At 52.8% G+C, this 17,235-nt stretch overlaps 1 protein-coding gene across 3 annotated transcripts; it reads right to left on the bottom strand.

Moving 5' to 3' along the window:
* Positions 1 to 5,783: 5,783 nt before the first annotated feature.
* On the bottom strand, positions 5,784 to 12,386 carry GZF1 (GDNF inducible zinc finger protein 1). Of its 3 annotated transcripts, none has more exons than XM_028485829.2 (6): positions 12,242 to 12,386; positions 9,923 to 11,337; positions 8,677 to 8,771; positions 7,038 to 7,205; positions 6,449 to 6,606; positions 5,784 to 6,130 (listed from the first exon to the last, which is right to left on the bottom strand). In XM_028485829.2, exons 2-6 carry the CDS (start codon positions 11,314 to 11,316, stop codon positions 5,795 to 5,797), a joined length of 2,151 nt encoding a protein of 716 aa, XP_028341630.1. In that variant the 5' UTR covers positions 11,317 to 11,337; positions 12,242 to 12,386; the 3' UTR covers positions 5,784 to 5,794. The 3 variants fall into 3 exon arrangements, with proteins under 3 accessions (XP_028341630.1, XP_028341631.1, XP_028341629.1); XM_028485830.2 differs by lacking the exon at positions 12,242 to 12,386 and adding an exon at positions 11,841 to 11,928; XM_028485828.2 differs by lacking the exon at positions 12,242 to 12,386 and adding an exon at positions 11,827 to 11,891.
* Between the last annotated feature and the right edge of the window lie 4,849 nt (positions 12,387 to 17,235).

Here is a 17,235-nt window from a genome sequence, read left to right as displayed (position 1 = left end):
CGCTGTGTCTCTGTGGCATGCCGCTGAGTCCTCTTTAGTTTCGTGTTAGGGCCAGTGATCATTATGGGATGCCCGTTCAATGGCTTCATTTTGTTGCACATGAGCCTGATGATGTGTGTGTGTTTAAGCCGCCATGTGTGTCACCGTGCGGCGGACGGGTGGGCGGCTCCTGTGTGTATTGCGAGTGTGACAGGCTGTTTCCTGCTTGTCAGTCCGCAGAGTTTTCCGAGAACTGCTTCCGAATCTTACTCCTGTTATTTTGATACGTGCAGAGCTCCTGTTTAATTTTGCCACATATTTTTATGTCCTTTTTCCTGGACTTGAGTACCCAACCCAGTTCTAATAGATGCTTTGCATGTTCTCCGTGAACTTGCACCTGGATGGATTCTCTCAATGTGTTTAGTGTAGGATCGTTGTTAGGCATGCGTTCATGACTTTCCTCGTGAGAAATTATTTATCCTTTTTGTTATCTTGTGATTCTTTGGATGGTGCTAGTGACCAATTTCTTTGCTTCTTATTATCGTTCTGTAGCTAACGTGCATGTGAGAATCCAGATCAGCCGGGCCTGCCAGCCGCTTACAGTGGGAAAAGAGGGAGCTTCCTGGCACTGCCTGGTTATGTGTGTGGACACGTGGGGAGGTGGGCCTGATCTTACATACAAGTGCACTCACGTAAGATCTAGAAGACTGGGGCGTTTTCCTTTCCTGGAGATGGTGTCCACTTCTAGTTGGGGTGGGACCCTTGCTTCATCTTCATAGGAAGGTGTTTGAACTGGCACATCCCTTTACTTCCGTGTTCACATACTTTTCCACGCTGAGAGGGCACCTTGTGTGCCCTCTCGCGTACATGCTCACCAGGGCTGGGAGGTTATCTCAGTCGAAGCTTGTGTGTCATTAATTTTAATTTTTAATTGTGTGTCATATTCATTTTATCCATTAATTGGATGTGATGGGCTTGGTAGGCTGAGTACGGTACAGAGGTTTACTGTGCTCAGTCAGGAAAGGAACCCCAACTAGCTTCTGAGGGGACCTGCGCTTAGCTGATGGAGTTGTTTTAGCTTGTGTGTTTGAATTCTGCCCTATTATTTTGGCTTACATATGTGCTCTGTTGACCTGTGAACTTGATCCCTGCACATTATGTTATGTGCCGACATCGTACTTTAGACGTGGTCTTGTTTCCTGAATCTCCCGTGTGCATATTCTTAGGCATAAATGATTTATGTTTGATGTGTGTTAATTGCCAGGTAATGACAGTGTTGACAGATAAGTGGAATTTCCTGTGTCCTGTCAATGTTAGCTGGTATTTGAATGGTGTTTGCATTTTTGGACGGTCCTCGACTGGGATTCGTAGCTGCTGTTGGGCAGAAATAGAGGGTGTGCCCAGGCTGAGGGCTGAGCGGGGAGGAAGGCTTGGGGATGGGGAACAGGTCCGTCTGGGATGAAGCAGAAAGTGGCAGGAAAGGAAGGCTGAGAAGGGCCGGCTGGGACCCGGTCATGGAGCAGCCCTGTGGGCGGCTGTGAGGATTCCGTGGCCGTAGTTGCGGGGTCACTTGTGCAGGCAGGGCAGTGATGTCACAGTGTTGGCTGAGGGCAGCAGGAACCGACCGGAGACGCGGGCGCTCTGACCTTGGGCCCTGGCATCCGATGAGGATTCCTTCCTTCCTTCAGAGGTCTGGGATTCTTGAGAGAAAGCTGGCTGTCAGTTACGGTACGTTTTGGGATGGAGCCGCTTGGTACTTGTTCACTTCCTGTTGGAACTATGAAAAAACGCTTAGAGAGAAAAGTGGGGTTTTGTTGCTCTACCTAATCCAATGCCAACCGGCCAGAGGCACTTGGGTGAGATGAGCGTGGGGCCTGTGTCCTCCGGCTGCAGATCTGTCCCACCTGAGGGGCTGTAACCCTCGCTGCCGGCGTGCGCGCTCTGTCGTTAGTCTGGAATGTTTGTTCCCACTTGTTAAAGGAACCTGGTCTGACCACGTAAAGTAAAAAGCAAATGATGTCTTTTAAGGCAGTTTGTTTATTAGCTTTTCATCCTGCACCCCTGACGGAAGACCTGTGGTTTTGAGAAATAGTATTGGCAGCGTTTTGTCACATCAGTTCGAGTTGTTTGTGTTGAAATGAACACTGGGATCAGTCCCTGGGTTAAGATGTTTTTGTTTTTAATACTTCACGTGAAGAAGAGTAAAATATAATTGTAATGGCTAGAACAGACCTGCCAGAACGTAACAGGAAAATGAGCAGAAAACGTCCCATTAACAGTATCCAGACTTTCTCCCGTGAAGTGTTCCATCAAAGTGGGCAGTGCTGTGACTCAAGAGCCCGGGTCAGGTTTCCAGGATTTATAGATCGTTATTTATGAGCAAAGTATAATGACTATTTATGTTACAGTCCTTGTGTTTTAGCAGATCGTGTTTAGTTCATTGTCAGAACGAGTTAAAATTTCTTACAGGAAAGCTTTGCTTTTTGTGGCAACGTTTTTATAGCTTGTGTGAATTCCTTTTTTATTTAATGATTTGAAAACAGTGTTCTTGCAGTCGTGACCATGTGTGGTGATGTCCCTGTAAACATTTATCGTTTCCTCTGATAACTGTGCATTTAAGATGCCCAGAGGCAACCCCCGTGGCTTTCTCGGGGCCTGTGGCACGCAGCCTGCCTCCCGGGGCCCCGGCCTGGCGCGGCCTCTCCTCCCCGGCGCTGTCTGGGTGGGTGTTTTATGAACACTCACCCTGTGATGATAAATCCACCTTCGCCAAGAGTCTGTGTGTTTCACGTGCACCTGTACGGTAAATAAAGTCGAAGTTGTGAACGGTATGGTGAGTTTCCTGGTTGGTTGGCACAGGTCGGAGTGGCTTCCTTGCCCTGGAAGGCGTCCCCCGGGGTGCAGGGCAGTAGGCAGCAGCCGTCCGGGCTCTGCAGGCTCCCCGTGCCCTCTGCCACCCGGTCAGGGGTCTCACTGGCAGGCTTGAAGGAGGAGTGGCCCCGAGGAAACCTCAGAGTGGGAGGCCGGGGGCCCGAAGCCCCATCTCCCTTGGCGGAGCCACGGTGACTTAGCGGTCAGAGGGCCTTGTTCAGGTCCCTCAAAGATCATCTGAGGCAAATTCAAAATGAATGGTCGAACAGGCCGTCGCACCTAGGAATTCTGCAAAGTTGTTGATATTCAAGGTTACTTTCTCATTCAAATGATGTCTCTTCTGTTTCCTAACAGAAAGCTCCCGTGGTGGGTTTTGCCAGCCTCAGTGAGGGTCCCAGAGGCCCGTGCAAACTGGTGGAGGGAAGTGGGCAGTTCCCGGGGCTCAGCTGGGGGGTGACGGATGTGCCAGGCGGCCCTGTGCCCGCATGCATCTGCCCATCTTGGTGCCTGTGGACAAATGGACTTTCGCCTGAAATAATGTTACTCAGAGTGACAGGAACACCATCAAGTTCAGTCAGTTAAGGGGACAGGCACTTGGCTTGGTCTCAAAAAATGGCCCTGCTGTGGCAAGATATACAACAGGTTAGAATTAAATGGTAACTTACACTCAAATGGGTCAGTTTAGATGATCACCTTTGGCAAAACCACATTTCTGTGAAGATCACCTTTAATAAAGGTTTTACCCCACCACCCGGCCAATTTTGTTTTCGAACTCTGTACAACAAATGTTGGTTAGAAGCAGAGGCAGGGGAGCTTTGGAGTCTGGGCTGAGAGCGTCTCCCACACGATGGTTGGAAGGCACGAAATCGCCGCCTTGGGTGGCCTGACCTGAGCGCCTGGGGCTGACAGTCACGTGGCAGCACAGCACCTGGATGGGGAGAAACGGAGACACCCTACAAATCCCCGAGATGAGATGCATCTTCGGCAGGGTTTGGGGTGGCAGCCCTCCTGTCCCCTCCCGGGAAGCAGAGAAGTGACCGTAGATGGAGGAGCCTCTGAGGCGCAGAGTCACCGTGGCTGCGATGAGGCTGGGCCCCTCCGCACCACCTGGCACCAGCTACCGAGGCCGAGCGCGTGCGGTGCCAGGCCTGTCACGTGTCAGGAACACACATGCAGTGCACGGAGGTGGCGAGACTCCAAGGACCAGGGAATTAAAGAAGCTACCTGTATGAATCAGGAATCTTATTTCCGTAGAACCTAAATTCTAATAATGGAAATAAACTTAGACTTGCAAAACTATTTTTACAAAACATTTATTAACACGTTAAAGTTTTCTGTAGAATTTCTAAAGAAACAAATTCAAGACAAAAATTCTGATTGATAGGTAACAAAATAACCTATTTTTTAAATTTCTTCTCATTAAGATGACTTTACCCCAAGAAACAGTTCATTAGCCGGGCAGGTTCGTTCTCCTTTCGAGAGTAAAATGTGTTTGAGAGTCACTGTTTTGTTCTGTGAACACAAGTGGGCGACGCTGTCACAGCTGGAGGTGGATTCGCTACTGCCCCCTGCAGCCCGTGTCAGCACCTGGGACGCCTTCGGCACCTTCGGTGTTGACGTCACCACCTCAGGGGGAAGAAAGCGTTCTCGGTCTCTTCTGGCATCTCGTGCAGCTGTGTCTTCATCCCGGACTTGCGTAAAGTACCCTTCCTCTTAGAAAACGAGTGTTTTCACAGCAAGTGTAATAAATTAAATGTAAGAAAAAGAGCAACTAGTGACAATTCCCCTTCTCTTTTTACCTGGGTCACGTGTGAGTCAAAGCACTGTGCGCACGGCGACCCGGCCTCGCCACTGGATCAAGAACCAGGCTGGGTAAGGACAGCGGAATTACCAAAGGCCAGCATGAGACAGAGGCGCATTTAAGACAAGGTTGGCAGTTCCATGGTCCACTCTTAAGGCTAATCAAAGAGGAGTGTACAGAGGCTTTTGGTCCCTTTTGCCGAATTCGCCCGTGCTCCCAGGGGAACGTACGCGCCAGTGACTTGCCTGTGTCAGCGTCTTGACATGTTAATGAGAAATGCTGGGTTTCTGAAAATCACAGAAATTGTCCAAAAAACCTAGCAAAACTACCAGTACTCTGTGTTCTTAGATGATTGGCTACCACCACCTCACTGCTACTCGTGGATAAAATAAACTACACTATGTTTCAAGTGTTCTCAAGCCCCTGGCTTAATTTTTCACACCTCTTTGCAAAAACTACTACGCTGTTTTCTGCTAGTCTTTGGTAGGACAGCTTTTTTAAATTGGATTTTTAGAAATGAAAGCCTGTAGGCCACATCTCAGGTCATTTTATGACAAACTTCCTAGTTGCATGTGTGCTGTGAGCAGCTACTTTACAAGTGTTCAGTTTAGTGCCTACGAGTGGGGGCGGAGGGGGACAAGTGCAGTCATCTGTCTCTTTAGCCCCATTCCAGGGTCCCAGAGGACCTCTGACTGGCTTCAGTTCAACAGGAAAGAAACAGCTGAAAATAAATACATGGTCCCAGTTTTACTTCAGGTTGGTAGAAAAATAGCTTTAAAGTATCAGAAATAAACTTCCACGAAGAAGCCGAGCAGTAACCCCAGCCTCAGGAATGTCAAGGTCATCAAGCATTAGGATGATTCCACCAGAATTAAGAGAGGTTATGTTAACTGCCGTGTTTGTTTGTTTGCTGATAAAGTGTGGCCGAGACCATGCAGATCAGGATTTCTAAGGGAAAGCATGAGAAATGGTTTGATTGATTGATTGATAGAGACGTGCAAGTTAGCAGAAATTCAAGAAATTGCAGAAGCCATCCTTGCCTTGACCCCTGACGAACGCTCGCGTCCAGCCCTCATGCACGCAGGCGCAGGTGCAAGGCTGGGACCGCGGGGCAGGTGACCCCCGCACTGTAGTCCGCGTGAGTCAGAGAGTGGAGCTGTGTGGGCCCGGGTCCGTCTGCGGCGTCAGCTCGCTAAGCTCGTTGATGGCGGTGGCCAGCAGCGCGTCCTGGGATCCCACAGGGCCGTCCGACTTACAGGCCGGGTCCGCAGGACTGTCATTGTGCACGGCAGGCATGCTGCCCTGTACGGTGGCCAGGTTGTGAAAATGGCCATTTTCTGCAAAAGACAGCAATTTATCAGAGAGTTTGGATGGCGTGTACTCTTCATCGGGCTGCTCAGTCTTGTGCCCATCGCCGTTCTTGGGAGAGCTGTCCACGATGACGAGGAAAGACTTCCATGGAGTTGTCTTATCATGGATCTGCGGACCAAACGCAGAACAGAGAGGTCACACTGTGTCCCTAACCAGGATCCGCAGAGCCCCCAATTCACAGCCACTCGTTACCAAGTACAACAGCCTTCTCCAACCGTCAGACATGTGTCTGCCACCGTGGTCCCTGCCAGAAAGGACTCAGCATGCCCCAGGCCCTGCTTCAACCCCCTTGGCCGCCCTCACTGCAGGGGAGGGCGAGCCCCGCCTTCCCCTGGGACCCCCTTCTGGACTGAGGGCCTCAGGGAAGGGGGGGCGGGCGGCTCTGCCGTCCGGCGGCCGTCCCTGGGGGCCGGCCTGGCCGCTCACCGAGGTGTGCCGCCGGAGCGTGGACTTGTCGGTGAACGTCCGCCCGCATGCGTTGCACATGAACGGCTTCTCCCCCGTGTGGATCCGGTGGTGGCGCTGGAGCGCGTTGAGCTGCGTGAACTGCTTGCCACACTGGTCGCAACAGTAGGGCCGCTCCCCTGGGAGGGAAGGGACGGAGGACACGAGAGCTACCGGCTGCTCTGGGCCGCCCGGCGTCCCGAGCCGCCACGCGGAGGGCGACGGGCACGAGCAGCCGACCGTGCAGGAGCCCCGGGGGTCCGTGGCCTCACCCACAGCTTTCCAGTCGTAAGTGACCCTGCGTGGGTGTGGGTGTTCACTAGCATGTGCAGATCAACACCCCTAATTCTAATCTCAAGGTGTTCAAAGGTTCACACGTCCACATCCATGTTCACACATTCATACCTTTCCAGTTTGTCAGAGCCAGAAACTAGACACTCAAAAATGTTTAAATGCTATTAGGACGCACGACTTAAAGCTAAATTCCAAATAATTTTCCAGAAAATCTAAAACCTTCGGGATATTTTCTTGCCACACTGACCTCCCTTCTCTGGCGACATTCCGGCCATACCTGTGTGGACTTTGATATGCTGGTAAAGCGAATTCCGCTGAGCAAAAGTCCTGAAACAAACTTCACATTTAAAGGGTTTGGACCCAGTGTGGATCCTGTTGTGATGTTTTAAGTACTCCTTGGAAGCGAAACTCTTGCCACACGTTTCACACATGAAAGGCCTCTCACCTACACGAAGACATGAGACACAAAATTAGAAGTGACACGGGCGCTAGAACCTGCGGAGGATGGGGTCCACCCTCCCAAGTGCCCTGGCAGGCAGCACGTTCTTTTCTAGTTAAAACTGTCATAAAATATCTCTTTGTGTCCAGTGCTTGCTACCTGCTGAAAGCTGGTGTAAAATGTCCCTGGAAATCCCAAGAAAGATTCCAGTAGATTAGAATCAAAGAGCGCATTCAGCCAGCTCACGTTTTGGAAATCCAGTCATCCCAAACAAGAAAAACAGTTTGACAACTGGTTTGGTGGAACAGCTGGACTTTTTCACAGGGCTTCTGTGGGTCTCTATCAGAACAGAAGCCCCTCTTGAAGGGAGAGGAGTGTGCGGCGGACACGCGGGGCTGTCCTGGAGCAGCTCCCAGCCGCCCGGGGTGGGGTTAGGGCATGGAGGGCGTCCACCCTTCACGCTGTGCAGTTGGGGCCCTGAGGGCCCACAAACCAGACTCCTCTGTCAGGCGTGTCCCGATTTCTCAAACATCAAAACAAAACTACTGGCTTTAATAAAATCCAAATATATTAGCATGTTCATCAAATGACCGATTCTAACTTAATCCTTCGGTGTGGCCTGACCTTCCCCAACCCCAGTCTTCCATCAGACACCAATTCTGCTCATTTTAGTCTATTAATTCACGTTTAGTCTATTAATTGTCTGCTCATTTAGTCTATTAATTGACTGGTGGTCATTAAGTGGCTCATCTATCTCACCATTTGAACTTGAGGCTCACAGGACACTCAAAGAAGTAAAAATTTTTACATGGGAGCAGGAAAGAACTGGGTTAGCGTGATAAGCCCAGTACCCGACAGCTAGACTCCACACGCCCCAGGGCTCTGAACCCCAGGAGCACTGCACAAAATCAGAATAAAGAGCTTAAATGTTCTCCCTCACCTGATGAAATCGTACCACAAAAATTCTGAAAACCTCATAATTCCACCACCTTAACACATCATGTAACTACATTATATTTCTGCAGGTTTTCAATAAAGCTGGGATTCACTGTATGCTCAACTGTGCATTTTTCAAGTCGACGGCCAAACACAGGTGTTTTTCGTAATATTCAGAGACCTTAGTCAGAAGGGCCTGGGACGGGACAGGGTGGATTTACCCATTTACTGAACCACTTCCCTGGGGTTGGACAGTCAGGTTTTTTCTAATGCTCTGTTCTTAGAAATGGCAAGAAGCGGGATAATAGCATATAGCTTTTCCCATATTCTGAGCAATTTCCTTCAGAGGTCATGGCCACAAGCACACAGCACTGGAGGCAGCGGGCGTATTTTATTCATTGACTTATGCTCACTTATGAGACGGAAGAGCGTATCAGGGCTTTAACCTAAACCACTTGGCAGATGCCAACTTCTAAATGAAGAAAACTGCAGTTTTCCTCCTACAGCCAGGCAAGACATTCAATCACAAGGGAGTATTTACCTGTGTGACACCTTTTATGATAAATCAGCATGTGGTTCTGAGTGAATCTTGCACCACATTCATCACAGACAAAAGGTTTTTCCCCTGTGTGAATTCTGAAAGCACAACATTCAGAGGGTAACTCAGGATGTGTCAAAGCTCACTCTGCATTACCATCTCCTCCCTCACCTGGGGAGACACTTTGCTCCAGGAGCCCGAATGCAAAGGACTGAAAGGTGGTGAGGCCCAGGACTCTCACCCCCAAATCAGTCTCTGCCCGAGTCAAGACCGCCACATCCCCGCCAGAGGCCGAGTCCCCCCACGTGCTGCCCCCAGGTGCAGGCACAGGCTGTGCCTCTGCAGGCTGTTTATGACACCAAACAGCACCGTGGGGTATTTATAAAGCTCCCTCATTGAGAATAATCACCCACAGACACCTTAGGAACCATGGCTGACAAAAGTACCACGTGATCAAAATGTTTACCATCCTTCCTAGTTTGACGTAACAGTCTAGAAAGAACCGTTATCAACACATGAAGCCAGCCGGTCCCTGGGGTGCATGCGTAAGCACTGCATTTCAGGGCGAGGATGGAGTGGTTGTCACCATGTTTACTGAGCCCTTCCTGAGCCGGGCTATAAATGACAGTAAAAGGACAAGGAACACCCAGCTCCCACCCCTAGACTGGCCCAGGATGACGGCAGATCTAGGGGAGAGTAGAAAACTGCTTTGTTTGGACTTCAAGCATAAGTACTGAGCACTGGAAGGGAATTTATTTAAAAACTGAATGTCACCCACCTACACTTCAAAAATCAGTAACTGGAATCCCTGTCCATCCTAATCCTGGAGCTTAGATTGACTGGTGGCAGGCACTCTCCAAACCCAGAGAAATGTCGCCCTGCTGAGGTCTTCAGTGGGACTCGCCACCCAGCCGGTCACAGGACCGAGTCCCAAATGAAGGGTCAGGAAGGGGGATGGGGTCGTTGGCCCCCCTCGGCAAGGGTGGCGGGAGGCCTCAGCACCAGGAGCGGAGAGGCCCCGGTGCCTGAACGGGAGGCGTGGGTCCCCATCAGCCGGGCCCGCGCCCAGGGAGCGCCATGCCCGCATCTCTGCCTAGAGAAAGAATCCAGAGGCTCAAAGCAGCCCCCGACTTTGAGAGGGAGCGAACTGAAAAGTGACCCATCCCGCGAGGCAGCCACACCGGCCGCCTCCTGGCACGCCCCCCACGTCTCCACGTGCGTTCTGGGGTTCGAGGCGGCCCGTGCCTACCTCAGGTGGGTCTTGAGGGCTGAGGGCTGCGAGAAGGTGGCCGGGCACTCGGTGCAGCCGTAGGGCTTGTGGCCCGTGTGCGTGCGCTCGTGCAGCCGCAGCGCCGTTTTGGAGCTCAGGCCCTTGCCGCACTGCTGGCACTGGTGCCGCTCGCCGCCGCCCTCGTGCACCTGCACCACGTGCCGCTTCACGTCCTTCTTCCTCTTGAACTTCTTGCCGCACAACTCGCACGGGAAGTGGCGCTCGCTGCTGTGCACGTGGCGCTGGTGGCCCTTCAGGTTGCAGCGGTTGGCAAAGGTCTGGCCACAGGTGTCGCAGCGGTGGACCACCTCGGTGGCCACGCCGTGGTGGTGCCGCACGTGCTTCAGGAAGCTCTTCTCGTACAGAAAGGTCTTCTCGCAGCGCGTGCACTGGAAGTTGCTCCTCCGCCTCCCCGCCCCCTCCTCCCCCTCCTCGTCCTCATCCTCGTCGTCCTCCTCTTCCTCCCCCTGCCCCGCCTTCGGCAGCACTGCCTCCGCCTCGGCCCCAGCCCCGCCGTCCTCCTCGTCTTTCGTGACTGTGACCAGCTCCTTCACCGTTCCCCCGGCGTCTGGGCTGGGCTCCCGGGGGCCCCCGCGGTCCCCGGCGTCCTGCTCGGCACTCTTCTGCTGCTCTCGGAGTCGTCGAGTGTACTTCTTTTTAGGGATTTCCACGAACACCTTCCTCCCAGCCAGCCTCCCGCTAGCCCTTCTGAGCTTGGGGTAGGGGGACTTAGCGATCTCTTTTCTCTTGTCTGGCTTCTCCCTGGACTTCCTCGAGGGCAGATCTGGCAACAGGCTGTTGCCGATTCTTGCCGCTGGGGGATCCAAGGAACCCGCGATGCCGTTGGCCAGAGGGCTGTCCGCGGCCACACCCGCCCGAGCATCAGGGGCGACAGCAGCAGAGACCTGGGAGCCGCTGCTCCCTTCTGCCTCCTGAGACTCCGAGAAATTCTGCAACTCCAAAAGTACCGACTCTAACATCTGTTTCTTCAACTGAAAACAAGTTTCAGATAAGTCCAAACATTTCAGCTTTTCTGCCATTTCCAGCATTCGCTGCACCCGATCTTCCTCCACCTGGACCTTTGCAGTGTAGACGAACTCAAGAAAAGAAGCGAAGTCAGCCACCTGCACTTCGTCTAAGTAGACGTTAGTCCTCGCGCCGTCCGCAGTCTTCTCGTTAAGAAACACTTCCTTAAAAAACTTGCTGGTGGCTGCCAGCACTGCCTTGTGGGCCATGAATTCCTCCCGGACGCCCTGGTACTCCACGCTGACAGTCACGTCGCACAGGTGACCCAGCAGGCGGAGCTGGTGCATTTCATGGAGAAGGTTAAGCGGGGAGGACTTGGATTCCAGCAGAACTGCACCACTCTCCATGTTTCTTCTTCCCAGGAACAGCTTTGAAAACAAACCAAGAATTATTCATGCATGAGCAACCTCTGAAGCAGAAGGATTAAAAATTACGAGGATTATATCAGTTCTTTAGAGGATATAAACTGATTAACAACCTAAACCTAACTTTTCTCATGTACAGATTCAAGTCACGCGTCACTTCTTAGCATTTTTCTGAAGCCCTGATGCACCTTCATGAGATATTTGCATGAAAACAGACTAAGACTGCCCTAAAGTGATGATTAATGAAATACATTAAAGCAGTAATTGGCTTCTCTAGGTCATTTTGTAATTTACTTACAGACCCAGACCCCCAAACTAACAGAATTTATAGCAACAATAAATAATGTCTACTACTTTGATCAGGAAACCAAATAAAACAAAATATAATACATGGCGGCCACGGTCTGAGAGCAAACCTTGTCTACCTTTGAAAACAACCCACTAAACTACTTTTACACGAAAAAATTTCATGGAAAGTAGCCCACAATTTACAGTCATTCTCCAACCTCGTTAAGGCCCTCCTACTGGAGTCACCGTCACTGCACCGAAGCGATGCGGGGCACTGCGCCGGGGGCACAGCTGCGCTATGCCGAGCAGGGCCCCCAACCCCTCCGAGCCGCAGTGGCTCCCGTGCTGGAGGCTGACAGGCCGTCATGAGGGCTGCAGCTGCGCCGGCCGTCCCGGCGACCCTCGAGCAGGCGTCACGGGGGAGGCCCTGACAAGGTCACAGGGCGGCCGGGCCGGACTCTGGCCTCCCCGCGCACCACCTTCCCGCCGCCAGGCCCGGACCGCCCGGGGATCCGTCCTCCCGGACCCGGCGCGGACGCTCCCCCCGGCGCACCCGCCTTTAGCTCCCGCATCTGCCGCCCGCCTCCAGGATCGGCCGGGTCCCTGAAGCCGGCCTCACCTGCCCGGTCCAGCTCCTCAGCGCCCGCCGGTCGGCGGGGCAATGGCCGCAGGTGGCCGCCTCTGCCCTCGTCAGCCGACAGCCAGGCCAGCCCCGACTCCCCGGCGGCCTCCCGGCCCGCGCGTGGCCCCTGAGCCCGACTCGGAGCCCAGGCCTAGCGCCCTCCGCCCCGCGGGCCGCGCACGCACCGCCCGGCCGCCGCCGACGAGCTTCCGAAGACTAGGCCCCGGGACGGACAGACTGCCCGACGGACGGGGGGCGGGGCGCGGCGCCGGCGAGGGCGACGCCGATTGGCCGCGGTGGGCCTGGCCCCGTCCCTCGCGGGTAGGGGAGGACCTGCGCATGCACGTCCCACTGAGGAGGCCATTCGGGGAAGTTACGTGATCCGACACACGCTGCCGCCGTACGCCCGGCCGGCTGCGCAGGATTGCGTCACCCGCCGCGAACCACGGTCTGCGCCTGCGCAGAATACTGTGCCGGGGGCTCTGCGCTTGTCTCTACTCGGCGGGGGCAGGGCCGACCCACCCCGAAAGTCACGTGACCTGCGGGGCACTCACGCCGTCTCGCGTGGGTCCATCCCCGGCTCCAGCCCATGGGCAGTACAGCAGGTGGGCGGGTCGCCGGATGGGGTGGAACCCCTGGAGGAGCGGGGCGGAGAGAGAGGGCAGGGAGGTGGAGGGGCGGGGCGCTGGAGGAGGCAGGAGGGGGCGGGGTGGCGGGAGGAGGTTGCAGGAGAGGGCGCGGCGCCTCCACGTGCTGCAAGAAGCGGTTGTTGGATCCCCAGCAGCGCCTTGCAGAGTCGGCGGCTGAGTTCGTTCTGGCTGGGCACGCGGCAGGCGGGCGGGCAGTGAGGAGCTGAACCGGAAGCCGTCTGTGCTCCGAGAGCCTCCGAGCCTCGGGCTCCGGCCGCCGCTTCCGGGTGTGTGCACGCCGTCGGCCGTTTGCCGGCAACCCCAGGGTATGGGCCCTCGCGTCCCAGAGGCTTCACGTCGCTACTCCGAGCCTCCGTTTGTCCTTATTTCTCCCAAACGCCCAGCGGACCCTGGGCCGATCTCTCATCCGGTGTCTTCTGGTTCAGTTTATGCAGTGTAGACAACGTCCAGAAATGAGACAGATTCTCTGCGCAGTCGTCATCTGGAACAGCGGTCCCCAACCCTTTTGGCACCAGGGACCGGTTTCGTGGAAGACAGTTTTTGTTGGTGGTGGGGGGTGACGGTTCAGGCAGTAATGTGAGTGATTGGGAGCTGCATATGAAGCTTTGCCCGCCGCTCACCTCCTGCTGTGCAGCCAGGTTCCTGACGGGCCGTGGACCGGTAGTGGTCCACGGCCCGGGGGTTAGGGACCCCTGATCTAGAACAACCCCTCGCTTACAGTCTCTGTCATAGCCTGTAAAGCATCTGCCTGAAGCGACTGGAATGCAGTGTGGACACGGGGAGCAGGGCCGGGGTGAGAGAGTCCAGGCAAGGAGGTCTCGGACAGCAGCCTCTTTTCCATGCTGTCAGGGGGGGAGGAAAGGGAGCATTTGAAAATAACTGTACTTACCATCCTTCAGCGTCTGTGTTTAGGGCTATAAGCGCTTCCACAGAGTGGGAGGCCTTGCCCTGATGGACCCAGTGTCACTGGTAGAAGGAGACCGGGGCCAGGAAGCCTGGAGGCGGTGTGTTAGAGGACGGTGCTCAGCTTGCCTGGGCCTGGCTCCTCCTCCACGCAGGGCACATGCCACCCGCCCTCCCTGCCACCTACGGTGACACCTGGCACTGTGCCCACCTGACCTCCCTGGGTGTAGTCAGCGGACAAGCCAGACCTTGGGGAAGTGGGTCGGCCGCTGTTCACAGCGGAGCCCAAACAGAACAAAGCAGTTCTACCATCTTTCCCGCCCTACTTCCTAGCTTCTGATTTGTACAAACCCATACAATCTCTACTTTCTGCTGCAGCTAAAAAATACGGCAGGACTCTGCTGGTTCCAGAACAGCCCTGCCCTCCTCACACACCTATGGGCTCTTCCTACCTCCAGGTGCACCCAGAAGTGGATCCTGCTGTCACTCCCCATCTCAGGAGGATTTCCAGAAGCCATCCCAGTTCCTGGAGGCTGGGCTCAGCCCCAGGTGCACACGCTGAATTTAGTCTTTCTCCAGCCTAGGATTCTTCTGCCCTCCCTCACTTGGGGCCCTGACTTCCTCCTGCAAATGGATCTCCTCCCTGCAACTTCCCCCAAACTGGTCCCAAGTCTCAGGATAATAAGAACAGAATGTGCTTGATGGTTACAGAAGGTGGGTCACTACTACCCACCCCCAGTTACTGGTATTAGTCACTTCTCACAAAACTCTGTGGGGGGGGGGTAGTATTATTACCCCCATTATACAGATGAGGAGACTGAGGCACAGGGAGGTTAGCCACCTTACCCAAGATCACACAGAGAGCAAGACAGAGCCAGGGTACAACCTCCACAGCTCAGCTCTGCACAGACCACATGCCTCCCCAGCTACAGCAAAACAGAGCTGTCTCCTGTCAGATCAGGTAAACGTCAAAAGGGAACTAGAGAGGGTGTGATTAAATTGCATCCTAGAAATTCCATGTCTGGTTTGCATGAGTCCAAAAGTGAACACTGAGAAGTTGCAGTTTCTAAGATGCTGGGGGGACATGGCAGGACTTCTCACAAAAGCCCAGGGATCTAGGCCTACTGCCTGCCTGGCCGCGTCACTTCCATCTCTCACCTCTGAGCTCTCCTGGGCCCGGGCCTGGGCACGGGTCTGCCAGTGGCCGCTATGAATACTGGTGTACAAGTATCTGAGTCCCTGCTTTCATTTCTTTTGGATATGTATCTAGAAGTAAAATTGCTGGATCGTATGGTAATTCTGTGTTTACCATATCTGTTTTCCATGGCAGCTGCACCATTTTCCATTCCCACCAGCAGTGCACAAGGGTTCCAACTTCTCCACATCCTCACAGATGGACTGAAACAATTTTAAGCAAGGGATTTTTACACATTTTTACCCATACACAGTGTCTTCAGCATGATATTCTATTTATTAAAATCCAATAGTTTCAAAAAATAGTCCTCAGTCTTCAGGATGTGAGCCCAAATAAAATGTGTCCTCTAAGAAAAGCCTATATGATAATTCATGATAGGAGATGGGAAACATACAAACACATAGCACCTTATTTTTGGAAAGAGTTCAGATTCCATCACATTTGGATAAACTTAATCTGGCCACAAATGCTTTGAAATCAACTTTGCTTCAACACAGAATGTCAAAATAGGTGATGCACCGCTTTTTATAGGACAATTTCATATAAAACGTAACACCACTGCAGTCTTCCTTTGTCACTAACAAGGATCCTAAGTGTTTAAAAGAGCACATGAAGTACTTAGAATGTGTTAGAAGTCCAAGTAGACATAGAAGCAGCATATGTGGAAAAGAGCAGCCAGGATTCTGTGTTCTGCCCAAGTTAGTTAGCGTTCAGTGCTGAAAGGACTTCTTTATTTAGGGTCATAATAGCTTTAGTGAGGGACCAAGTGAAGAAACTGGATATGATTATTATAAGTTTTATCTTCAGTTCCCTTTAGAAATGCTACCTGATCAGGTTCCAAGGTAGCAAGTACATCAGGCTATTCAAAGAAGCTTTGGAAAACAAGGAAAAAAACACCAACAGCCCAATGCAAAACTAACAAAGAACAAAGACAACTCACATACGTGTACACATGGCAGAGACAAGAGAATACTATAAAAAGCAATGATAAACCAATGAATACAACAAATTGACCCGAAGTTAAACATAACCTGTGATGTCGCAGAAGTTTGCATGGGAAATGCAATCTCAGGGGCAGTTGGAATAGATGTTTATCTCCAAGTAACGCCCTGTAGTCATCCTGAGGAAGTGGAGTGAACAACTTAAAGGTAATTATGTTAGCGAAAATGTGGAAACCATCTACTCGCCCCAAAAGAGACAACTGAATAATTTATAATATATCCATGCACATTAAAAAAAATGTTTAATAGAACTTGTGGTAATCATTCCACAATGTATATGTTTATCAAATCATCATGTACACTTTAAAGATAGACAATTTGTCAATTATACTTAAAGCTGGAAAAATGTTGAATTGTTTGATGCAATGCTCAATATATTATAATGAATAAAGAAGGTACGCTATTTTACCCAGGACATGATCTGATTTAAAAGCAAATCTATAGAACCAGACCTGAAGGAACTCGCCACATCAAATTCTAAACTGCCCAGGGAGGGGCGGAGAAGCTATGCCCCGCCCGCCGGCGGCCGCCCCGCCCACCCGACGCTGAGGAGGGGAGGGGCTGGGGCTTCAGATTCCGAGGCACTCACCGCCCACTGGCTGTCATAATCTCAGATTGTCACAGTCAGTCTTCCAATTGGTCCTGGGCCGTCGCCCGATGATGATGTCGGCCGCCTTGCGTGCGCCCGGAAGCGCGCCTTAGTGGCCGGCGGACGCACGGAGGCAGCTCCTAAGTCCAGGCCTCGGGCTGGTGGTCGCGCGATTTGGGTGGGTCAGCCCGGCCTTCTCTCCAACCCTTTGGGGGGCGTCGCGGCGGCAGGTCGGGCGAGGTTTTCTTGCGCGGTCTCGGCTGTGCGGTCCACTGCGAGGTCAGGTTCCGGTGGGTCAGGCCAAGCGTATTAGGGCAGCTGGGGCTCCATCAAGAGTGAGTTTGGGCACGTCTTCACCTGCCTTCAATTTGGGCAAAATACCCGGACTTTACACTAACTTCTCACAAGCCTAGGTGGTGAGTTTTAAATGTTTAAAACATCCATTTTTGCGAGAACTCAGGATGTTTCAAAGCAGCATCTACTTGGAGACTTCACTGGTCAGGTCAGGCACAGGTCGGCCACTCTGGGGGGGAAAAGGCCACCCCTCGAGGTGCCCGCAACTTGAATGCTCCTTACTTCTGGCTGCGAAAACAGAGTCCTGATTCTTTTTTTTTTTTTTTTTGCGGTACGCGGGCCTCTCACTGTTGTGGTCT

Source organism: Physeter macrocephalus, unplaced genomic scaffold (genome assembly GCF_002837175.3).
Source record: "Physeter macrocephalus isolate SW-GA unplaced genomic scaffold, ASM283717v5 random_567, whole genome shotgun sequence".
NCBI lineage: Eukaryota > Metazoa > Chordata > Mammalia > Artiodactyla > Physeteridae > Physeter > Physeter macrocephalus.
The sequence above is the reverse complement of the archived record's forward strand: the minus strand, read 5'-3'. Positions and strand labels throughout refer to the sequence as shown.